This window comes from Paroedura picta, chromosome 1 (assembly GCF_049243985.1).
Source record: "Paroedura picta isolate Pp20150507F chromosome 1, Ppicta_v3.0, whole genome shotgun sequence".
Taxonomy (NCBI): domain Eukaryota; kingdom Metazoa; phylum Chordata; class Lepidosauria; order Squamata; family Gekkonidae; genus Paroedura; species Paroedura picta.
Window position 1 is genome coordinate 154,031,101 of NC_135369.1, and position 16,884 is coordinate 154,047,984.

General features: G+C 39.8%; 1 protein-coding gene across 3 annotated transcripts in view; it reads left to right on the forward strand.

Annotated features, from left to right (window-relative positions):
* Nucleotides 1-16,884, forward strand: part of CSMD1 (CUB and Sushi multiple domains 1) — a 1,334,105-nt gene that overhangs the window by 1,259,960 nt on the left and 57,261 nt on the right. For all 3 annotated transcript variants that reach the window (XM_077309265.1, XM_077309276.1, XM_077309285.1), the window contains 4 exons: nt 144-338; nt 2,032-2,205; nt 9,058-9,231; nt 14,546-14,719. In XM_077309265.1, the coding sequence (XP_077165380.1) occupies nt 144-338; nt 2,032-2,205; nt 9,058-9,231; nt 14,546-14,719 (717 nt within the window). The remainder of the gene's footprint in view (nt 1-143; nt 339-2,031; nt 2,206-9,057; nt 9,232-14,545; nt 14,720-16,884) is intronic.

A 16,884-nucleotide genomic window follows, 5' to 3' on the forward strand; every position in this document is an offset into this window, starting at 1 on the left:
TGCACTGGAACATGTATTTGAGACACATTTATAGCATGCTCAATTTCACAAGGAAAAGTCTGCTGTCGATAAGATGATGATTCATCTTCTGTGAAGTCATGTTGGAAGAAAAGTGCTAATCCTGAAATGTCCTTGTTTCACAGCTGTGACTTGCCCCAGCATCGAGACTCTGCTCTCAGAACATGTTGTCTGGAGACTGATTTCTGGGTCAGTGAATGAGTTTGGAGCACAAGTCATGCTGAGTTGCAGCCCTGGTTATTATTTAGAGGGTCAGAGGCTCATGCTGTGCAAAGCTAATGGAACATGGAGTGGTGCTGATGAGAGGCCAACTTGTAAGGGTAAGAAACATTTATTTACACTCCTCTCAGTTCCATCTAAAGACACACTCTTTGTCTAATGCAAGCACAATCTATGTAAGGGACATTAATACTTGATAACAGCTTTACAAAATACAAGGGTCATGATTCATCAGGACGTTCTCATGTGTAAATAACTGGGGCCTGCGCAAAACATGGTAAATTAATTAGATATAAAAGATTTTATTTGTCTCTAATATATCTGTACACTGATAATTATAACTATCTGCATCTGTCTCCTTCTTTCCTCCAGAATAAATTGCTTATTAGACCTGTTTCAAAGGCTGTGTTTTTCCTAACATACACATCGAGTTCCTTGGTATGTTCACATCAGTGGAGGGGGCAATTAATTGCTTTCAAAGAGCTTTTCCCACTGAAATGTCTGAGGAAGGTCTGGAGGCTTTAATGTGCACCTCGGAATCTTTCATTCAGAACATGGAGATTGTCTTAATATATGCATAATGTCATACATATGTGTCATTAAACAGATGATTTGTCCATGCCGATAATTCCTTATCCGAGACGCCGCATGAATTTGCTGTTCTTACTGCAGTTTTAAATTAATTTGTGATTGGAATTCATCAATCACATTCAAGTGTAATTAGACAGATAAGCTAATTAATCAGAGATTAACTGAATAGTTAAGTAACGAAGATCAATCAAAGATGAGTTCCACTATCTATTTGATCTTGGAAAATGAAATGCCATTAAATATTTAAAGACATTAAACTATTTTATTACGAGGCCCCTCCAAAGAATGCAATACATCTGAGGAGGTTTTAGCCATATACATATCATGAAAAGACAGGGTATAGAGAGTCTAAATAAAAATAATAATTAAATATTTCTTGGATGAGTTTTGTGAAGATAAGTTTTATGAAGATGAATTTTGTGAAATGAAAATAGTAATCAAATGTTGCTTTAATGAGTTCTGTGAAGACAGAACGCTATCAATTTAGTATGGACCAGGATTTGGAGAACCACATAAAAAGTTCAATTTGCCAAAGTGGCCTTGAACTTGTTTCTGAAACATGAGACTCCTTTGTTTATTTTATTTTAAACATTTCTGTGCTGCCCTTCTACCCAAATAGGGTCCCCAGGCAATGAATCCCATTAAAACATGCCTGGTATCTTGCTTCGTAGACTGGGGAAAATCTCAAAAATATTATATAATAACACATTGGAAATAGGGTCTGCATTAGAAATAGATCCTGCTGTCATTCAAAGCTCCAGCTGTCACTGGCAATTCCTTAATAGTTCTTTGGATACTGGCCATAGAATAAAGCAAATACAGTGGGGGAAAAAAGTATAAATACAGTCACCTAGCCAAGAAAATCTATTTTCACATTATTTTGGACTACTGATGTGGTTCAGAAGATTCCTCGGCCCACCTGGTTTTCTGCCGGGGGGAGTTGTCTCTCTTTTCTCCTTTACCAAGCAACAGGATAGAAGAGCAAAGCAAAGAGCTCGTGCTCCAGGCCCAGACCTTTCCCTTTCTTCTTTCCGCACACAGTATTACTGCTGGCTGAAACTCAAGGATAGGAAATGTTCTTAAACCGAAAGGGAAAGGAGCAGACATCCATGTATGTCAGCTCCCCAAAGCCTTAAAATGTTTCTCAAGTGGTTGCTACTGCTATTTTTATAAGCATATATATCATATATTTTCCCTTCTCAGTAATCTCCTGTGGAAGTCTCCCAACACCACCCAATGGCAATAAGATCGGCACCCTGATTGTGTATGGAGCTACAGCAATCTTCACCTGTAACACTGGATACACACTAGTTGGTTCTCACGTGAGAGAATGCTTGGCAAACGGACTGTGGAGTGGCACTGAAACACAGTGTCTAGGTAAATATATAGAGGGTCCGATCCAAAGATAGAAATTTAGAATCTAATGCTGGTTATGTCTTGTGCTTACTTTGTCTTCAGCCTTCTGAAGACCAGCCATCAAAGGCTATTTTACAGTCATAAATGCTCTTCTATATTGAGTGTTCGTTGGAGGCATTTCCACACAGTGATGAAAATGGCAAGATGTCTGTGACCTGCAATAGCATGATATTAAATCATGCTATTCCACCCCTCCACACTTCAAAGCCTTCCTGCCATGTCTTCCCTTTCACACATGCTGCACAAACAGCAAATGAGAGAGTGGCGTGCAATTTCACTCACCGCTCCTTGGCCTGTGAATCAATGGGGCCAACCAATCGGTGGTTTGTTGATCTTGCCCCCCCTTTTTAACTTACGCGTAGCAACGCATTTTCAGTTCTATGAAAATACATTGCTAAGTTATTTAAAGCCCTCTCCCCAAAAAAAGAACATGGCTAGCAAGCGGAGGGCACGGTGAGGGAGGCAGATCCCCCCTTGTCATGTTAAATGGCCAAAATGCTCCCAGCCGAAATGCTCCCAGTGAGCTCCCAGCCACCCCTCAGCCACCACCACCCCAATCAATCCAGGCAAATTAATTGTCGGTGGTTCACACACACCCCATCACTTGTAATCTTTTGATGCCTTATTTGAAAGTTGTTGATGTTACAGTCTACATATCGTTCCATGTAAGTTATACAATGTTCAGTGTAAACCGCCCAGAGCTGCAAAGAAATGGACAGTATAGAAATTAAAGGAGCTCTCCTCTCGCCCTGCCTCCTTCACTGAGCAGGAAATGGAGTGGGGAAAGGCGGAAGCAAGGGCGGGACAAATCTGAGCAGCCTATAGCTTGTTTCACCCTCCATACCTCCTTTCTGCTGGTTGTAGACCATTGGATCACCCTTTTTAGGGTGGTGAATTCAATTTTGAGGATTCCCAAAGTTGTGATTTAAAATGGAGGATGTAGTGAGCTGGCTGTTGCCCAGATGCTGGATGTAGACAATGTCACGTGGAGGGGCAAGAATATGCTGCCTACATTCAGCAAACATTACTACATTTATTCCGTGTGGAAATGCCCTAGGTGTTCTAAGTAATTTGAGATAACATGAGTGAATGGATACAATTTATATATCACATCAAGAATGTGATTTAAATTTTGAAAGTTTATATCGTTTCTCTATGTTGTCTGGTCATTTGTATTGCATTTCTTTTCTTCGCTGCCATTTGAAGGTCTGTGTTTCTAAAAACATGTTTAAAATAGGAACACTAAATTTTATTTTATTTTATTTTTTTTTTTGCTGAGTAATAGATTTATTTTTCTTTTTTTTTTTTTATGATAATTTTATTGTTTATTATTATATAAAGCATTTACAGAGAAGTTGTAAAGAAAAAGCGACCAGTTGATATGGTTTGCCATCTCTTTTAACATAGATATTTAGTTCTCATCACATATTATTCCTAGTCTAAAAGTTTTTACCATTTTTCTTAGCCAAGTGATTGTTAATACATATGAGATCTGTTATAGGAATACATTCTGTTATTATCTTAAATGATATTAGGTCAGTCTCCTTCACTACTATTGTCTTGTTAATGCCTATAAAATATGGTTTGTCATCCTCTTTTGGCATACATATTAACATACATATTCAATTCCCATCGCATATTAATCCTGATCTAGGAGTTATTACCATCTTTCTTAACAAAGTAGTTGTTGATACATAGGAAGGTATAATCTATTATAAGGATATATTCTATTATTGTCTTAAGTGATATAAAGTCAGTTCCCTTCATATATTAGACCTGTCCTAAAGGTTGCTACTGCTTTTTTTTTTTTTCTCACAAGAAGCCAGGAGAGTACTCCATTGTTCAGCTCATCTTTCAGGTGGTCGCAGAAAATGAAATTGTATTTTTTTCCATAGTAGAGTGTTTCTGATTGTCCTTCTGTCAGGGCCAGAGAAATCTCTTGCTTGATTCTTGCTTGTAATCGCCTTTGAGGGGGCTCTGAATCCTTTGTCAATCTGGATCTCTTCCTCTGGTCGCACAGAAATATCTCCTGATAGCTTCCTAGTTGCTGTCGCTTTTGAATAGACTCTTTTTATTTTGCTGATCCAAGTCATTTCCTGCTCTGAATAGACTTCCAGGTTTTTGGTACTTTCCTTCCATGAATCTGTTTTCCCAGGTTCTTTAAAGATACTTTGGGTTTTTACATCTCTGGCACTCTCTCCCTCCAGTTGGTTAACTTCCAGACATTGAAGTTTCACTTGATTTACTGTTAGCTGAGCTGCGTCATCAGCTGGTCTCTCCGGATCTTGGGCTCCATCCAAAAGCTCCCCCTTAGTCCCACGAATTTCCTTTTCCAGCTTATTGACTGCTTTCAGTATCTCTGAGTTTCCTTTGCATAACAGATAGAGAAGCTGTGCCTTTGTTAATTCTCCAGTTGTTAATTCTTCCATAGTTCTAGGCAGACACAAACTATAAACAGAAAGTCTCGTGAGGTCTCGCGGGAGCACGAGCGATCCCAAATTATCAGTTTGTCGATCTCCGTATCAAGTCAAATTCTCCCACTGAACGTTCACCCATAAATCTTCAAAGCACTCTCTTTGTTTGGTTAATGGGTGTAATTAGCTGGGAGTCTCTCACTCGGGGAAAGAAGGAATTCGCTTGTAAATTGGTTGAGGGGGGGGAGGGAAGAGCTTGTGAGAGGAGAGAGAGAAAAGCCAGAAAGCTTTCAATTCTTACTGTTGTAGGTTCCAGCTTCTGTCAGCTTCTGCTCCTATCGATCTGGTAAATGATGGTCTGGGAAGAATGTGAGGTCGGCTGGTCGTTTCAAGCTTGTAAAGTTGTTTGCGACAAAGACGCCATCTTGACCTTGAGCTCAAGCCGCTATTAATCCAGGGAGGTCTTGCTTCTCCCTACGGATCTGTAGGACCCTCAGGTCACCGTTCCCGGTTCCTGGGGCGACCGGTGAGCAGATTTGCGTATCTGTTCAGGTCTGCCAGGTGCATAAGCCCCTGACCCTCGGCATGGCTTAAGAGCTGAACTGAAGTCCAGCTTTCTTATGGCGCCATCTTGAGGTCTTCAGGAACACTAAATTTTATGACAAGGAAATGTCGCAAAATTTGGACCCCTTGAGTTTTACAAATTTAGAACAAGTTTTCTGCCACTTCCAGTTATAAAAGAAACATGAGAAAGGCAGTACCGGTTCTTAACTTGATTGAGTAAATAAGAAGAACAGGAACAGCAGCCTGTGAAATCCACATGTACTCTGCAAGTCAACCACTTCTGGCTATTAGAGTAAAATTTACTTTAGAAACTGCACAGTTCTACTTCCACGGCTGAGTTTTTCTTATCACAGATTTGTAGAGTTCAGGTGTATATGAAAATCGTAAACGTCAGCCTCTTTAGTTAAGGATGACCATGCTATTTACGAACAGGTAAGCAACAAACCAATAAAAGACCTAATATTCTCCAGCCATGTTCCTCTCTCAGGTTTTAAATTTAATGTTTTGTGGATCATGATCTGAATCAAGTTTTAACTGGCCAGAGCAATGGATTTTCATGCTTACTATAGGACTTTAAACAGGTCAATAAACAATGGGCTCAGCCACTAATGCTAGTCCAATGGGAGGAAAAATGTGAATTAGGTGATGTGGTAGTTTTACATCTGACGTGAGACAAACAGGAAATCTGAGGTGGGAAGCCCGTGTTGGCACAGTCCTTAAGGGATTTCAGCAAAAAATGCTACACAGTTGTGATCTAAGCTTATAGAAAGTGTGTTTCTGGATGAATTAACTCTGTCACAAAGATGGCATTTTGGGAAATCAGTGCTAATGAAGCTGCCGCCATTAGTATTCACACAGTGGTTCCCTTAAAAAGCATAAGTAATGTCAGTTTAAATGCTCATTCACAATTTGAACTTCACAAATCAGTAACCTGTCATTACCGTAAGCATGTTATGACTAAGAGGCTAGATTTTTCCGTCTGCCCTCATTGCACCCTCCGCTTTTATACTAACATTTTCTGTCCGGAAATTAATTGCAATTGTCACTCATTTTAACTCAAATGTGTAGATTACAAAGTGGCTGTTTGGTTTTCAGAGATGAATAGTCTAGGGAGGAAAAATGTGAATTAGAATTCCATAGCTGCTATAAACTATAGTTAATATATCCCCAGCTATGCACACTTAAGAGATGTATTAGCATATATCCAACCACACAACTCTTCTCTTGGAACATTTCTATTGCACAGAGGCAGCAGCTATTTCTGTCCACTTCTTTACTGCTGTAAAACTCAGTTCTACTGCTGGAGGTGAGGTCTCATTGGGCTGTAGCAGAAGGATAAAATAAGAAAGTAAGGTGACCAGATTTTAACATTGATAGAGTGGGACACCACTGACCGGGGGGGGGGGGGTCTTGATTAAAAATTTGAGTGCATAGAACGCAAAAATAGTATTGTAATATATTTTTTAAATTTCAACATAAGTACAATTTGCCAGGTACCCCCAGATGTCCCTCCAAAAGTGGGACAATCTGGTCACCTTAACATTGTGTGTTAAGTACTGTCTGTTGTACTTGTTTGTGACTTATGGCAACCCTATGGATTAATAACCTTCAAAACATCCTATTGTTAAGAACCTTGTCCAGGTCTTGCAAGCTCAGAGCCATGGCTTCTTTGTCATGAACCCTGATTCATGACCCCTGCTATGCCATGCTTTCCATAAAGTCCCTCAGGCCAAACACTATAAAACCATAAATCCTTCCCTGGTTCCTGGCCTCCTCTGCATTCCACTGAAGTTCCCAGCAGCGGCCCGGCCACTATCTCATCCTACGCCCTTATCTGGCTGGTGGAGACAAATGTAACTGTTAGGATCAAAGCCGGACCATCTGGCCCGGGCTGGGAAACCTTGCACCTCTTGGTATCTCTTGCTCTCCCACCTAATCCCAAAGCCCCCCGCCCCTGTGGAATTACTCCTATAAGAATCACCTAAAGCCTATTGTACCTTTGTATCTGCCAAGACCTTTGCTCAATGGGTCTTGGCACGCTGTTATGCTTTGTACCGTCTGTTTAATAAAGCTGTCTTTTGGATTTTCAACTGCCTTGGAATCCTGGACTCTATTTTTGAGAGAGTCAATCCCTATCATGTTGGGTCTTTCTCTTTTCCTGGTTTTTTCAACTTTTCTTAGCATTATTGTCTTTTCCAGTGAATTTTATTTTCTTACAATGTGGTCATTATACTTTGATCAAAATAGGATAGCCTCAGTTTGGTCCTTTTTGCTTCCAGAGAGGAATCAGGTTTGATTTGATCAAGATACTCATTAAACATCATAAATTAGTACAAGTGCACAAGGTAGATTAATTTGAACTGTGGTAGTGGCAGTGGGTGTTATGGATGTTGTGTACCATCAAACAGACAAATAAGTGTATCATAGATCAAATGAAGCTTGAACTCTCCCTAGAAGCTGAAATGGCCAAACTGAAGCTATCATACTTCAGTCACATTTTGAGAAGAGGAGAATCATTGGAGAATACAATAATGCTAGGAATAGTAGGAGACAACAGGAATAGAGGAAGATCCTGATTGAGATGGATTGACTCAAGGAAAGCCATGGCTCTAAGTGCAAGATCTGAACAAGGCTGTTAATGATAGGATGTTTTGGAGATCATTAATGCATAGGGTCACCAAAGGTTGTGACTTTATGGTGTTTAACACCCACATATGCAAAAATTAGTGTTCTCCACTAATTACAGTATTTGCTGGCGTATAAGACTCCCCTCCCTGAAAAACATGCATCCAAGTGGTGGGGCCGTCCTATACGCCAGGTGTATTTCATGTAACAAACTCTATATTTTGAGTGGAAATGTTGGGGGGTCATCTTATACGCCCAGTCGGCAAATACGGTATATATTGACCCTTTGAGAAGAAAAGTTCTAAATGTGGTTATAGCTTAAATGTTGCACAAAGTAACTCTACTGACCCAGCCTTGAACCATTTCAGCATTTTTTTTAAAGTTCCCAAAAGCACACTTTGTAGGAATGGATTAACAGCCTCTTTAATACATTTAGGGTCTAATTTAGATTACTCATATTTGATATTTTATTGCCTTACTTCTTCAAATCTTGGGCTGCTTGGATTCAGAATGACAGGAAATCATTAAATCTACTTAGTGATATGTTCTGTAAGTGAAATGAATTGCATGGAACATGCACAAGGTTGTTAAGTTTTCAATCAGATAGAAATAATAATGTCATATTCAAGTGAACACTTCTCAGCCAGCCTGAAATCTCCTATATACTTCAGTAAGTTAGCTTTGTTATGGATATTGCTTTTTTACTTTCTTATTTTCATGTCTGCAGAAATCTACAATTAAATATAGGAATATCTGAGTTTGGACCAGGTGAAAAGTATCAACAAATATATCATGTTTCTCTATCTAGCTATATTAATAAAACACCAGCATCAACATTTTTTCATGTATATACATCATCTAAATACCACCCCCCCCCCCCCATTCTGTGTTGGGTGAAAAAGTTTTCAGAACAAATATTCATATTTCTGTCAGTTAAATCATGCTTACAAATAGCATCTTTACAGATACAGAATAATGTTAGGATCTGTCCGTGGATTAAAGAGTGTATGTCGATTGAAAGAACATTGGTAGATTAAGAAATAAGGGATCCATACCACCACCACCCCCAATTCCGGCAGCTATATCTCATAAGGTGATGAAAGCTTAAGACAATACTTTTATGTAATTATGTTATTGAAAATAAATGTGATATGTAAGTTCAAAAGAATTTTCATATGTGTTTCCCCTGGATTGTTTTGTTTTATTCTAGCTGGACATTGTGGTTCTCCAGATCCAATAGTAAATGGCCATATTAGTGGAGATGGTTTCAGTTACCGTGACACTGTGGTGTACCAGTGTAATCCTGGCTTTCGACTTGTTGGCACATCTGTTCGAATATGCTTGCAAGATCACAAGTGGTCTGGACAAACACCAGTTTGTGTCCGTAAGTAACGCCTTTTCTACTGTTTGTTTTTTTCGCCAACAATAAACAGTTCAATGTAACAATCACCCAGAGATCAAATGCTCAAATGTGCTTCTTAATGACAAAAGCAACAGGCTAGAAATACTCACATTTCATTCCCTCAGTTATAGATTCTCTTTGCAACCTTCTCCCCAATCTGTAATTGGTACATAACAAAACTAACCTACCTGAAATGTTAATGATATGGGTTGCTAAGTATAGAAAGTGCTTTAAAAAGTGAGCGGTGTGAGAAATAATTGCTAAATAAATCCATCTCATGCCCTCTACAGGTTAAAACAATGGCTCAAATCTCAGTTATTGATATTTATATCACTGTTTACTGGATTAGATCATCATACCACCAGACTAATGTTTGGTAATGATATTTCATATTACAATGTGTTTTACACATCACTGTTTTAATATATTAATCATCTCTTATTTTGTGTCAATTTTTTAAATTTTACTAATGCATAAATTATATCATAATCTGATGGGACTGGATCCAGAGAACATTGAGCAGAGTTCGGTTATGGAAAGGATCTCTTCCTTCCTCTTATGACCACCTTCTTCCTCTTGGAGAGCCAGGACAAAAGCATAAGATAAGGATAAGGCATTGGAAGCTGCAGTTTAAAGCTAAAATCTGTGAAATTTTGAATTCTCTGATTAAAGGGCAAATGTACCTTCTGCTTACCTAAAGGCCACTTTGGTTATTAACTTGGGCATTTGAAATCATGACATTTTTTTCAATTCCTGAATCAATATTTTTGCTATATCTGAGCAAGTCATATTCTATGAGTTAACAAGGACAACAAAATATTAGACCCGTTAGTGACATATGATTTGGTTTTGTGTTCCATGATTCAGTGATCCTTTCGTTTTTATGTGTGGACATGCACTGTTCTACTTTTTCCCTTAATCCTTATCAAAAGGAAATCTTTTGTTTGTCAGTAATTATTAATTCTTTTTTTTTACAATTTAGTTTTAGTGCTCCTGAAATGAACATTAGAAGGGGGTTAATTAATTAGTGGCTGCTATAATCTTGATTGTAGTATAGTGACTAATTTGTGTTTGGGCACAATTTAGTGGAAAACTAGAATAGGGACTTTTAAAATAAAGTAACTATATAATTATTCTAAATATTATGCAGTGTTTAAAGCCCAAATATCACCCAAACTGAATTTATTTTCACCCCTGCTTCTTTTCTACTCCAGAAGGTGTGGAGCAGTATCTGAAATAATAATAATTATTTTTTTTATTTGTTTGTTTATTTGTTTATGGGTTTATTAATTGGATTTCTATACTGTCACTCCAGGTCCAGCTGGCTCGTCGTGGTTTACAAACATAATAAAACACTAAAACCCCATAAGACCCCATAAAATGCCAAGCTATGTCAGCTTGCCGACAGAATACGAAATACCAAAAATAAAATTTGCATAGATGGTGATACAACTGACTTATCTAAACCCTATTCCTCAACTCATCTATTCCCAGGTGCATATCTAGTCAGATGTCAATCAAGGGGGGCAATGATTGGCCCCCAAGGACCATCAACAGATTCTTATTCACAGAGCAATGTGTCCTGAGGGAAGCATAAGGAGATAAATGGTCCTGCAGATAGGTAGGACTCAGGCTGCGTATAGCCTTAAAGGTCAAAACCAATACCTTGAACTTGATCCAGAAGCAAACTGGCAATCAGTGCGGCTGTCTCAGCAGTGGCTGGACATGGGCCCTCCAAGATGACCTAGTGAGGACCCATGCAGCCGCATTCTGTACCAGTTGCAATTTCCGGGTTATTTTGTTATTCTTTTTTATGATGGATATTTAAATGGTTGATCCATTTACAATTAAATAATCACAGAAATTTTGTATTAATTTGTTATGGATAAATCAATTTATGTAGATTATCTCAAGACAAGGTTTTATCATCCTCACTTTAGAGATCTAAAATGGTCTAGCTGTATTCAGTTTTATTCCTTATCCTATATATTTTATTCCTAACCTTGATTTCATTTTACCAGTGCCCCCAACTAAAACATAACCAAGTCTAGTGAATTATTTTATCACATTGGAACTAGTTAAGGTGTTGTTTGCTAGACACCATGAATGAAAGCATCTTGATATCACAAGCAGTCTGAAAGTATTACAGTGGGTTTCCGGTATAATGGTATCTAAGGAGAGTGGGACAAAAGAATATTAGTTGTAGTTTTCCCCCATTGGCCTTTACTTGAAATGCAACAGTTGCACACTGTTGATCTGTCAAGAGGCTGGCAATGTGTGACAACAATAATGATGATGTGGTAGGAGTAGACATGGAGGCTGAGACCTTTTGTTTCTGGAAGGCATCACAAAAACAGCATCTGTCAAGAGTAATGAGGGGTGTAAACAGGAGCTGACTGACTGGAATATGCGTTCACTGAAAAGGACAATAATCTAAACACAAGTGTCCTTCACTGTGACAATTTTCACAGACAACCTCAATTTTACATTGCAACAACATACCATTTGTAATCTCTTCTGACAGGCTCACTTGAATGGTAGGATTTGTGATGAAGAGAGTGACCCCTAACACATTATGAGACAAACTCAGGTCTCTCAGGGGATGGGCTTCTCTTTGTCTATCATTTATAATAACTAAAGATGGAACATTCATATTCTGTTGCAATAAAACTCTGATTAGCAGTTACCTTTACAAACTATCATATTATCTTCTATTAGCTTCTACTTCTGGAGTGACAGTAATGAACTAGAAGGGTCTTTCAGCAATGTCCATTTTTTTGAAAAATTGCAAAGATGTATTTTTTATTAATTTATTATATTTATATACCACCCTCCCCGAAGGCTCAGGGTGGTTTACATAAAACAGAACAGAAAAAATACAGATAACTTAGATTAACAATAATGAATGAAGTGAAACAACAAGCAACATGGAACAGTAGAAAAATGTGAGAAACCTTAAATTAACTTATACTGATAGCCCAGTGGGTTTGGCGGAATTATGGTGGGTGCCATAGGAGGGGGCTCAGGAGGAGGGCTCTTGCAAAGTGATGGCACGGGTCGACCCCAACCAAATGCCTGGTGGAAGAGCTCCCTTTTGCAGGCCCTGCAGAACTGTTCAAGTTCTGTCATGGCCCTGATCGCCTCTGGGAACTTGTTCCAGCAGGTGGGGGCCAGGATGAAAAAAGCTCTGGCCCTGGTTGAGGACAAGCGAGCTTCCCTGGGGCCAGGGATCATCAGGAAGTTGGAAGTGTTCAAGCATAAGGCTCTTTGGAGAGTGTAAGCAGAGAGGCAATCCCTCAGGTACACTGTGTCCAGAATGTGTATGGCCTTAAAGATGATAACAATCAACAATAATTCCCTTTGTTACACATAAAAAAACTCTGTCCATAATCTTACAGTTTTTTTTTAAAGCAGTCATTGTTGTATTGAATAGCTGTCCTTTGTGCAGTGCTGACATTAAATACATATTTAATGGCAATTATTGTGGATATGAGTAAGCTCTGACCAACCTCAGAAAGGAGTGAATTATTCAAGTCCGTTGTTACCTGCCCTGAGCTGACTAGGGAAGGGCATGTGGTCACACCCCAGTTCCCCAAAGCCAAGTCCGCAGACTTTAGAGAACAGGGTGGCACACGAGAAGACAAAACAGTTACAAAACCCAAGAAGCCTATCAGGGAATTACCAGGGAGCTTGACCCTGTCCAGGGACAAGTCCCACAATCAAAAGGCTTAGTTGGTAGTATGGCACAAGTTAGGCAGGCTAGGCTTCATCTTAGCTTGTCTCAGAATCAAATAACAAAGTTCTAAAAAATAAGTTGATATTTATTAAGGTGCACACATATAATATGGCAGTGAGAAAACAAAAACATTATACAGTATATCTGGCTAACAGATGATACTCACAAGAATGGCAGGATGACAAATTTCAAAGTTGCAGGTTCACAAGGCACAGACAAAAGTTTCCCCAAAATCTGAACAATAGAATGTTACAATAGAAAACCTTTATGGCTGATTCCCACGTGGGGTCTTGGGCACAAAAGCCAATCATATCCAAATTAACAATGTATTAATTAACCAATAGGGTTACTAATGTCAAGTTAGATAAGCCAATCCTGAATCAGATGATGTCGACCCATCTCACTCAAGGCCCATTTCTCACAACAAGTTAATTGGGAACAACTGAAGCCAATTGTCTTATCAGTAAGTGTGGATAGTGTGAGGCTTCTCAAGGGCACAGGTGCAACTAATTGGCACTACATTCCTACACTATGAGAACAAAGACTTTCTCAAGAGGCCCACTAAAGATTTTGCAGGGCCGAAGCCTGAACCAAAGTTTCAGGAACAAGACTTTAAGCTACTATTTCACTACAGGGCAGGATAGGGGAAAATGTATTATTCTTATAGGCTTAAGATTTGTTTGAAAACCATTTTTATCTCCCAATAGATGCACCTTTTCTTTTAATACAAGCTATTTCACAGGCAGTTCTAAAACAGTTGTATTGGGAAGGCATGGTCCATGACATTCCCTTTTGCTCTAACTAGCACCTTTCCAAAAATGGAGCAAACAGTCATGATGCCCTTAATTTCGGCAGTCTGTATTGTTGCTGCTGTGAAAATGTACAGCTCCTCTGAGGTCCTATTTGTACCAAAAGTGGTACTGACCATTTGGTGGTGGTGCCTATTTATACTAATGGTGATGGTGATGCCAAGCAGGACAGCATTGATGGTTGAATTAGCACCTAAGTGTAGGGGAAAAGCTGCCATGTATCAGCTACCAATAATTCATCAGTACTGACAGACATAGCATGATGTTGTTATCAACGAATGCAAAGGAAAGGGATATTTTACATATTTTACAGGATGAACATAACGTGCAGTCTGATCCCACCAGAGCTCTGTTACTACAATCTCCAGTAATTTTAAAATTCATCTCCTAAACACTTTTGAACTGCTTGTCCCCTTTTACAACTGGGTGTATGAAGTACAGTAATCAGGTTTCCTGTACGCATTTCTGTATTTCCATAAATGTCAGGTTTCCCATTCTCTTCAGTGAAATCAGCAGTTCCATGAACATTCCCTTGAGCTTGTATGCTAACTCCTCCTTTGAAGAAGATATTGCACGTGCTATATAATAGTCCATGCACATCTATACCTCTGTCTTTAACGGGCTGCTAGACTACAGCTCATAGTTTTTATTACTACCATTTTCTACATGTGTTGTCGTACTAATGGAAAAATAAAATGAGATAGATTCCTGCCATGGGGCTTATAACCTGTCTTGTATTTCCTTGCTGCAGCAATCACATGTGGCCATCCTGGAAATCCTGTTAATGGAGCCACAAATGGCAGTGAGTTCAATCTGAATGATGTTGTCAACTTTACCTGTAGTACTGGCTATTTAATTCAAGGGGCCTCTCGAGCACAGTGTCGCAGCAATGGACAGTGGAGTAGTTCTTTACCTACTTGTCGAGGTAAGGAAAACTATTGTTTGGTATATGATCCAAAAGGGACTATTTCTACCATCCTTTTATATAGATCAGGAACTTTAAGAGCTGAAGGCATTTCTCTTGAATGAATGTCAAAAGCATGTAATTGTTTTCTCTTTTTTAATGTTGTTTTTTACCCAGCCATTGCATTGCCAAAGAACACGTAACCACTTAACTGCAAGAATGAACAAATATCTCCCCTCTCCCATTTTTTTTAAAATTTGTACAATATCATTGGGAGCTTTTTGTTGCTGGTGTTTTCAATTAATTCCTTTCCATTATTCCATTGTTATGTCATTTTAATGCTACTGCTATTCTATTTTTTAAGGTGATGCTAACTTTATATGCAATTAATGCAAAAATAACATTGAAAAGGGCATTTATTTTATGCAGCAGAGGAAATGTGAGGAAGAAATTAAGGCTCATGGGTTTGTTTCACACAAGAAAGAGCAAAATTGAAAGAGAGATTTTTCACATCAGACCAGCAGGAATTAGATGCTTGATATTTCTTGCTAATTAACATTGTCTGGACCACAAATGACCTGCTGGTGTAATGTTATAAGTTGCAGACAGGTATTTATTTATTTACAAAATTTATAAGTTTGTTTATTACATTTGTATACCACCCTCTCCTGAGGCTCAGGGTGGTTAACATGGAATGTTAAGAACAATACATTCAACTCCTTTTTTGTGTCAAATAGAGCACAACAACAGAGAAGGCTCTGGCCCTGGTTTAGGTCAAGTGGGCTTCCTTTGGGCCAGGGATCACTAGCCAGTTGGCGGTGGCAGAATGCAAAGCTCTTTGAGGGACGTAGGCAGAAAGACAGTCCTTCTGGCACTCTGGGCCCTGACTGCATATGGCTTTGAACCTTTAGCCTGATCTGAAATTCGACTGGTACCCACTGCAGTTGATGGAGGATGGGCTGAATTTGGGACATTCATAGTGTTGCTGTGAGGACCCTGACCACTGCATTTTGGACCAGCTGTAGTTTCTGGATCAAGGTTAAGGGCAGGCCTGTGTAAAGCGAGTTCCAGAAGTCCAGTCTAGAGATGACAGTCTCATGGATCACTGTGGCTAGGGTACTAGTAGTTTGGCTTGGCGAAGGTAGTAAAATGTCAGCCATGTTACTCTCATAACCTGAGCTTCCATTGAGAGGGAAGCATCAAGGATCACACCCAGGTTCCTGGCAGAGCGAGCCACTGATGAAAACTGCACACCATCCAATGTGGGCAGACATGTTTTCTTCACATGGTCCCTTCCTACCTAACCACAGGATCCCTTTGAAGGACTGAGCTTCAGATGGCGCTGCTTGAGCCACCTCATAACTGCTTCCAGGGAGCTGGCTAATGCTTCTGGGGGAGAGTCAGGGCAGCCATCCATTAGGAGGAAGAGCTGGGTGTCATCTGCATATTGATGACAACACAGCCCGAACTTCCATACCAGTTGAGCAAGAGGGTGCATGAAGATGTTGAATAATATTGGAGAGAAGACCGCTCCTTGTAGGACTCCACAAATGAGTTCTCGGCGGCTTGATGATCTCTCTCCTATTGCTACCCTCTTTCTGATACCCGGGAGGAAAGAGATCAGCCACTGAAGGGCTGTCAGGAGTCAGCCTTTGGGAGTCAGCTCTCAGCCAGGAAGGGCTTAACGGGATCAGCTCTCCACCTCCAACTTCCTGCTGGTTTCAGAAGTTTGCAGGGTAGAAGAGTAGAAGAGCATGCCCTTCTACCCATAAGTTGCCTTGGCCTCTTCGCCTCTTTTGACTTGGAGGGCATGATAGGAGCTGGGGCAGCCTCTGCGAGCCTTCTGGGAGATGGGGGGCTGCAGAAGTTCCAGAAATGGCCCCCTGCCAGCCCTCTGGGATCTAGGGTGCTGAGGAAATGCCTCTCTCCTAGAAATCTTTACTCATGAGTCAGTGATGGCCAGTGACCCGCCACGAGCCTCTATAGGGAGTGGCGGGCTAAAAGTCTAAATCATCGTCATCTTCATCTAGAAATCGCCCACCTTGATAGTTTAGCCCCAATCTGGAGGCAGCCAGGAAAGGCTTAACAAGAGTCCGCTCCTAGTGCCTGTTGTATTCCTGGTTACAACAGGCTTTCCTTCTAGTGTCTCCATAAGTACATGATTTAAAAGTGGATTGAAATGAAGG